At 30.6% G+C, this 8175-nt stretch overlaps 1 protein-coding gene across 3 annotated transcripts; it reads left to right on the top strand.

Moving 5' to 3' along the window:
- Nucleotides 1-220: 220 nt before the first annotated feature.
- On the top strand, nt 221-5563 carry LOC120089852 (plant/protein). Of its 3 annotated transcripts, XR_005485336.2 has the most exons (11): nt 223-484; nt 962-1294; nt 1752-1785; nt 1895-2110; nt 2207-2296; nt 2640-2705; nt 3184-3275; nt 3367-3414; nt 4605-4741; nt 5037-5083; nt 5227-5563. XR_005485336.2 is itself a non-coding variant. In XM_090306564.1 (10 exons), the coding sequence occupies exons 2-9, from the start codon at nt 963-965 to the stop codon at nt 4714-4716; spliced, it is 990 nt and encodes a 329-aa protein (XP_090162690.1). In that variant the 5' UTR covers nt 223-484; nt 962; the 3' UTR covers nt 4717-4741; nt 5037-5239. The 3 variants fall into 3 exon arrangements, 2 of the variants coding, with proteins under 2 accessions (XP_038903193.2, XP_090162690.1); XM_090306564.1 differs by having other exon boundaries at nt 5037-5239; XM_039047265.2 differs by lacking the exons at nt 5037-5083; nt 5227-5563 and having other exon boundaries at nt 221-484; nt 4605-5022.
- The last annotated feature ends 2612 nt before the right edge of the window (nt 5564-8175 follow it).

Raw genomic sequence — 8175 nt, 5'->3', positions numbered from 1 at the left:
ACTAAATATCGATATCTTTTCCATAGACGGAGAAAAACTATAAACTATTCTAACGAGTTTAAAAAATAATGTTAGTTTTGAGCGGTGAAAATTCGTTGAAGTTATTTGTTGACAATTTTATAAATTTGAGGTCTCGATTCTTACCATTGAAAGGTGGGGACATAATTTCGAGTTTTTTTTTTTTTCTCCAATAAATTCCAAACATTTTGAATAATTGAATACAAATTAAATTTGAGGCTAAGAAATTGTCAAAGACCAACGATCAGCGAGAGAAGCTCCATAGACGCCGTCTCAGGAGATGTGGCGAACTTTTAAGGTGGAGACGAAGCGGGTCCCCTATCATTCTCCTTTGATTTTCACATTTTCCTCTTTTCAAGCCAAGATCTGTTGTCGTCATCAACGAATACGAAGATTCAAACTGGAACCGTCTTCAAATTCCTTTTCCTCTTCCATAATCCTTCACATTTTCCCATTTTCTGTCTCTGTAAGTGCCCTATTTTTCATTTGATTGCATTCAGACTCTTTAGTTGCTGAGAATATGAAGAAAAACGTGTCGAGAATGGGAATTGAAAGTGATTCTGATGATCATGTGCTGTGCAATTTTGTTAATATGTAATGAGGCTCCAATTTGAGAAAAGAATAGTTATGTACTCAGTAGATCGGAATGGATTTTAATTCAATAACGTCGTAATAGTATTTGAAAAGTTTTCTATTAGAAGATTTTGAGGATATGGCATTTGCATTCACTAATGCATTGTTCTGAAAGTATAATTGGATGTAACACTCCTGGAGGATCGTTCTTTTAATCACTAAGAATTCTGGTTTCACATATATTTGTTTGAAATTATATGTAGTTGTTATACGGAGTAGAATTTATTGAACACAGGATTGGCAAGTTGTGTAAGAAAATTTGAGGATGATCGACGAAATTTGGAAGTAATTTCATGATTCTCTCTCTCAGGATGCTGTTCGAAGCTACTGGTGATGCAACGACCCTCTCTTACTGGTTAAACTGGAGGGTATTACTCTGTGCAATTTGGGTATTAGCTTCTTTTACCTTTGCACTATGGATGATATGGAAATATGAAGTTAAGGATAGATTAGGACACAGCAGACAAGAAACTCAGCAAGATAAAAACAAACTTCGGAGTTGTGAAGTTTGGACACCATGTCTCAAACAAATTCATCCAATTTGGTTATTGGCTTTTCGAGTTTGTGCGTTCGGTCTGATGCTGGCTTCACTAATTGTGAAGGCTTTGGTTAACGGGACTTCCATGTTTTATTATTATACCCAGTAAGCATTCTCTTATTACTATGATTATCATTTGGCTATCTTAAAGTAAAGTAGAGCATACCAAACCTGTTGTGTTTCGTCTCTGGATGAGGTGTTCTAGTCATTACTTCTTGCCGTTTAATTGTCCCTTAGGACAGTGAGTCAGTGAGTTGTCTTAGTTAGTCTCATTTGATTTTAGTTAAAATAAGGAATTAAATTATGGATTCAACATCAAGAATGGAGGCGATTTGGGGTATTCTCGATATTTACTGGGAAGATATATCAGTTTACATAATTTCAGGTGGTTGGAAATTTTCAGACAGTGGTTTTCAAGAGCAGATATTTCAATCCACGTATCATCAATTGTGTTCTTATGGACGATATACTGTGCAATTTACCAACAGCGTTTCCAGTGCTACGAACCCCTTTCCCTTTATAATCTTCTGACTTCTGTTCTGTTGTATGGATTGTTTGGCAGGTGGACATTTACTTTACTTACAATATATTTTCTGGTATGTTCTCTTTTTCTTAATTTCAGTACTGATTAATAGCACAAACTTCAACATACTTCAGCTTCTTCAAATGTTTCAACAGCTAATTATCTAAATTTCTTCTTTTCAGTGTGGGTCAGTGATTTCCATATATGGAGTTTTTCTCTGTAACAGGAAAAGGACCGAAGAAGCTGAGAATGGGATGGAAGAAGGGCAACATGTTCCTCTTCTTTCTGGGAAGCCATCAAATTTAATTGGGGGAAATATAGTTTCGTATTCCAAGGAAAAAAGCTTTTCTTTGACGGCTGTCAACATCTGGAGTTATATTCTTGAAGTTTTATTCCAGGTTAATTTTCAGTTTAACTTATAAAAGATCAATGCTCAACTTTGTTTGAATCACAAACAACTCTGTCGACCTTGTTTTTTTGTTTTCTCCAAACAGATTAATGCAGGGGCAGTTGTACTCACTGATTGCACTTATTGGTTTGTCATATTTCCATTTCTTACCATCAAAGACTACAATTTGAGCTTTGTAAGTGCCGTCGTTTTAAGCAAAACACCTAGCCTTCATTATGTTGTTTGCTTGGATGCTGGTAGATCTAAAATGCAGAACTCTGAGAAATTGATGCATTCTGTTGTGTTAATGAAAATCCCCCCCTCCCCCCCAAAAGGGGGAAAAAATCTATAATCGGTTGAGACCCATTGGAGACTAGATGCATCGAATGATAGCTCTTATATAGTTATAATCGGTATCATTGTAATCACTCGAGAAAATTTGGTTGAATATTAGTTCTTCATATTTCATTTATGACCATTTCTAATTCTCTTTTGCTTAAGGTTTGCTCCATCTCAATCAGTTATCTCCATAATGTCAGATGACGATCAATATGCACACGCTGAATTTGGTTTTACTTCTCGGTGAAACTGCTCTTAATTGCTTGGTAATGTTCTCTTATATATCACTTTTAGTTAAAAAAAATATATTTTGATACCTGAACTTTCATGAAAGTAACAATTAGTCATGAACCTTAATTTACAAAATTTAGTCACTATACTTTGAAAGTTGTAACAATTTAGTCACTCTACTTTAAATTTTGTAACAATTTAATCTAATTTATGAAGTTATTTGGTCCCTAATCAATTTATTGATATACATACGTAAGAGATTCCATTAAGTCTTACCATTATTTTTCACGATAGAGATTAATTTGCTACATATGTCCAAAGTACATAAATTAAATTGTTACATACGGTTCAAGGATTACTAGATTGCTATAAAATTAAAAACACAATGAGAATTGTTACAAATAGAAGTTTAGGGGCTAAATTTTCGTGAAACTTGCCATATTTTTTAACCTCATTTTTTTTCCTTCCTTGTACTCTTCTTTTAATAACCTGTTTGATGTCAATCCTCTGCAGACGCTTCCAAGGTGCCGAATTTCATTCTTCATTTTATGGACGGGTATTTATGTCATTTCCCAGTGGATCGTCCATGCATTTGTTTCGATTGGGTAACTTACACTTTCCCTTCGTCCTACTTTCCAATTGTTACCCATGAAATTCACCAAGAAAATAGCAAGAGTTTGCCTTTCTTTTCTGCAGGTGGCCATATCCATTTCTTGATCTGTCAGCTCCTTATTCTCCATTATGGTACGAACTACGAACTTAGATTTTCAATTCAATCAAACGTTATTTGACATGAACTTTCACATAAATTATCTATCATGATCTGCTATTGACAAACAGGTGACTATTAATTCGTACGTATTCATATCCGTCGGATAAATTCATAAATAAATAAATTATTTAAAAAAAAAAAAAAAAGGTTTTTCTTTTAAGTGTTCTAGGTTCAGTTCCCATTTTGGTTCATAAATTTTGAACTTGTTTCCTAAGCTCTATTCAGGAAGCAATTATAGTCCTTGCTGTTAATTCATTAATCATTTTACAAAAGAAGTTCAAATCTATTTTGAAACATGTTTTGAAACACAACTGCTACACTACTTGATGTGACTTCAAACTAAACATTGTCCGTGTAGGGATCTATTCACCAAATAAATTAACATAAAACGTGTCATGTTAGGTTTGTAGGAAGAACTCTGAGCGTTTGTTTGTTCCATAAGTCACTAAGACATGCTATTTTTATTCCTTCTCTCAGCATTTAACTAGCAAGTTGCTCTTAAATGCTTTAGGCTTCTTCTATTTTCAGGGTATGTTTGAGAGTGATTTTGAATCCGTAGTTTTAGTAAAAATTATTAAAGTGATTTAGTAAAAGTGATTTGTGTAGAATCAATTTTTTATATCTATATATATATGTGAGTGTTTGAGTCAACTTGCACACACCTCAACTAATCTCACGGGATAAGACTCTACAACATTTGTGTGCTGGAGAAACATTAATCATATAATCACTTAGGCCCCGTTTGATAACGATGGAGTTGTTTTTTTAAATTAAGCCTATAGACACTACTTCCACCTCCCAATTTCTTTATTTGTTATCTACTTTTGTACTAATTGTTTAAAAAAACAAAGTCAAATTTTTAAAACTAAAAAAAAAAAAAATATATCTTTTAAACACTTGTTTTTGTTTTTAGAGTTTGGCTAATAACTCGACCATTGTAGTTAAGAAATATGTAAACCATGATAAGAAATGGGAATGAAATATGTTTAATTTTAAGCTTAATTTTCTAAAACAAAACCAAAAATAAAATGGTTACCAAAATGTTTAGTTTTACACTCATTTTTCATAACATCAAAATTGATTTTGATTGATCAAGACATTTTAAAAAATGATAAGATTGATTAAGATTGATTCTGAATTCTTTTTCTTTGATGAATCTCAGGTATCTACTGATGGGATTGATTCATATTCCAAGCTATGGTATTTTCATGTTGATCATAAAACTGAAACATAAACTGATGACGAAGTGGTTCCCTCAGTCATACCAGTGCTAGCAAGACTGACAAATGTTGAATCATGGTTAGTTTTTTTTTGGTTGATTACTTAATTATTTTCTTTTGTTTACCCTCTTCCCTACAAAAGTAGAAAGCTTGATGTTGAGAAATAGCAAATATTCTGACCAAAAAAAAAAAAAGAAAGCAAAGAAATAGGAGATAGCAAAAGGAGAGGGTGGAACCCATTGTGGATGCTATTACCAAACATGTAAATGTATCACCATAGGTTTAATCATACGTACAATGTATGTCACTGTCATGTATGACATTATTGATTTTCTTTTTAATTTTGAATCTTTGAGAACACTAATGGCTCGCAGATTGGATTCGCTTTGTTTGAAGTTGTGAAACCAAGCTTACGTTTTTGGTACGTGGGGCTACTTTCTTAGCCTACTAATCTTGTTTAATTCATGAGCTCCATAAATTTAGGTTTATGGAATAATACTATAATGTACTAATTCAATTGGTTTAAACATGTAAAATCTATATTTAATAATAAATGGCTTGCAGATTGGATCCGCTTTGTCTGAAGTTGTGAAATCAAGCTTGCATTTTGGGTATGTGGGGCTACTTTCTTAGCCTACTATTTTGGTAAACTCGTGAGCTACATAAATTTAGGTTAATGGAATATTTGTATGTTGGGCTAGCTTGAACCTAGCTCAAGTGGTTTAGACACGTACTCTCTGACAACGATTAAAGATTAGAATCCCTCCCATTTTAAATGATGTTAAAAATACACACACGAGCATGTGTATGATGCTCTACGTTTTTACATTAGATATATTGATGTTTTTGTAGTTTTAGGTCTACCAAATTTAAGTTTATTTAAGGTTAAAATATCATTTTGGTCTCTAAAATTTAGAGTTGGTTCAATTTGAGTTATTATCTATACTATCTAAAGGAGTTATGGGGAGAAACTTTTGGGTAATTTGACATTTAAATCATTGATTTCTTAATCAAACTTTTATCCACGATTTTTAATCAAAATTTTATTAAAATTGATTATTTTTTAAAAATCAAAATTTTATCATTCGCAATTTTTTTACCAAAATTTTAGCGTGGATTTGGTTTTTATCTGATTCTTTTTTCTTATCTTATCATTATTGGGTTTTTTTCCCCTAAAAGTTGCTTCTTCTTCTTCTTCTTCTTTTTTTTTTTTTGCATTTTTTTGCATTTTTTTTTTAAATTTGATTTAAGATTTAATATCTTAGGTAATTTTACATCAAATTATTAAATAAAATGTTGCCTGTTTTTTATGGCTTTAAAGGTAAATGAGTATAAATTTTCAAAATTAGAAAAAAAAATCTATAATTCATGTTTAAAAAAAATCAGATTTTCTAAATTTCACGTTAAAATAATCTTATTTTTCATTTTTATCTAAAATTGGAAAAAGTATCAGATATTTTAAATTCTACGATAATGAGCATCACATCAAAATCACAAATCAAAAATCTAAATTAATTTTTATAAATCAAATCTAAATTAATTTAGTAAAATCAAATTAAGATTTCAAAGAACCTTCAGTTTTCAGTCCCTCCTTCCTTTTCTCTTCTTTTTGTTTGGTTTTAGTGCACATGTTTGCTTTTTTTCACATCTTTAATTTATTTTTTTGTTGTATTTATATTTTTTTATATTTTTTTATTCTAAGATTGGGATTGAGATTTAAATAAATTTTTTATATTGAGATTTAGATTGAATAGTTGAAAAAATAGTCATTTTTTAAAGAAATTGAATTGTAATTATAGATATATTAGAAGTAGGTTTTTAATTCTAATGAAAGTAGTTTAGTCTTATTTTAAAGTTTTTTTAATTATAAATGTAAATATTGTTAGTTTATTTGTTCTCTTAATATCAAAAATTTAAACGAATAAAAAAATTCAAATTTTTGTGGGGAAGATATCCTACTTATACAAGTATTTTATTTTTAACATTATGAAATATGAGCAACACACGTAGTTCTAATCAGTAGTTTTAATTGTTCAATTTAGTTTCTCAATGTTAATTTTTATTAAAATTGGTTAAATAATAACATAATTTTAGCACGATGAAATATAATATGGGAGTATGTTCTCATATTTATTGTGAAAATGCTAATAGATACCAACAAGAGCGTAGCTCAACTAGCATAATGCTCGTACTATGGACCTTGAAGTTTGAGGTTCGATTTCTTCATCCCACACTTTAATTACAATACATTTGTAAAAAAAGAAATGCTAATAGGTAACATGTTTTAAATTCTTTTAAAAAAATTACAATAAATTAGTGGTATGAACTAAATTTAAGATTTACTAAAATATTTGGGTTTTAGGAAAAAAAAAGGAAAAACTCTAAAATTTAGGCCCAGTTTTGGTAACGGTTTTTGTTTCTATTTTTTAAAATTAAGTATATTTTATCCACATTTCTTATAATGATTTGCATATTTCGTAAGTACAATGGTTGAATTCTTAGCCAAATTGAAAGCTACTTTCTTTAGTTCTCAAAATTTGGTTTGATTTTTAAACCATTGGTGAAAAGTAGATAACAAAGTAAGACATTGAGAGATAGGGGTGTTCACGTCGATCCGGTTTGGGGCTCAAACTGAACTGAACTACAAATTTCAAAAAGTGTATTTTTTGAAATCGAACCAAATTGCATGTTCGGTTCGGTTTCATGGTTTTTTTGTTTTTTAAATAAATTTTTTTATGTTTTTTCATATATATATATATATATATATATATATCTTGTTTTTAATATATTTATTTAAAAAGTTGGTTCGGCCTGGTTATCAAATTTGAAACTAAATTGAACTGCAATAATTCGGTTTGAAAATATATCAAACCGAATCGAACCACATTAATTTAGATCTAAAATAATAACATCACATCACCCGGAATTGCTCAAGCCCAAGGCTTTGAAAGACCAGGCGCAAGGGCGACGGAATAAGGCGGCCAGAAGCGACGAGCAGTCGCGGTCGCCAGGCCGAGTCAGAAAGGCTTTAAACTCAACAGCCAAGAACAGCTACCAGATTTCAAATGAGTATCCCCAGCGGTTCCGTTTAGTTCAGTTTTGATTTCAATTCTGGTTCAGTATAGCATTCAGTTTAGTTTTTAGCGGTTTCAATGATCACACCTATTTAGAAGTTGAAGTAGTGTTCATAGATATAATTTTCAAAAACAAAAACGAAAAACATAAAATAAAATGGTTACCAAACGGGATGTTAGTGACTGAAATAGTACCTTTAACCCATATTTAGATTTAGGCTATACAAAACTCAGAGGCAATAATGCTTTCTAATAACTAAATTTGATTTTTATTTTTAATGCATGCATGCTTAAAGATATGGTATGGAAAAATAAATATTATAAAATAATTTACTTGAAAAATAATTATAAACTTCAGAGTAAATCATCTTCAGTTTTGTGTAAATTCCACTCATTAACTTGTTAGTTAATATATATATATATATATAAACCCAGTGTT

Source organism: Benincasa hispida, chromosome 11, assembly GCF_027475165.1.
Source record: "Benincasa hispida cultivar pf3 chromosome 11, pf3_genome.v1.1, whole genome shotgun sequence".
Classification (NCBI taxonomy): domain Eukaryota; kingdom Viridiplantae; phylum Streptophyta; class Magnoliopsida; order Cucurbitales; family Cucurbitaceae; genus Benincasa; species Benincasa hispida.
This window is presented reverse-complemented; position numbering and strand designations above follow the sequence as displayed.

Coding starts and splice junctions, on each gene's coding strand:
- LOC120089852 (XM_090306564.1), top strand. CDS start 963: ATGCTGTTCGAAGCTACTGGTGATGCAACGACCCTCTCTTACTGGTTA. Junction 1,786..1,894: donor TACTTACAATATATTTTCTG/GTATGTTCTCTT, acceptor TCTTCTTTTCAG/TGTGGGTCAGTGATTTCCAT. Junction 2,706..3,183: donor AAACTGCTCTTAATTGCTTG/GTAATGTTCTCT, acceptor AATCCTCTGCAG/ACGCTTCCAAGGTGCCGAAT.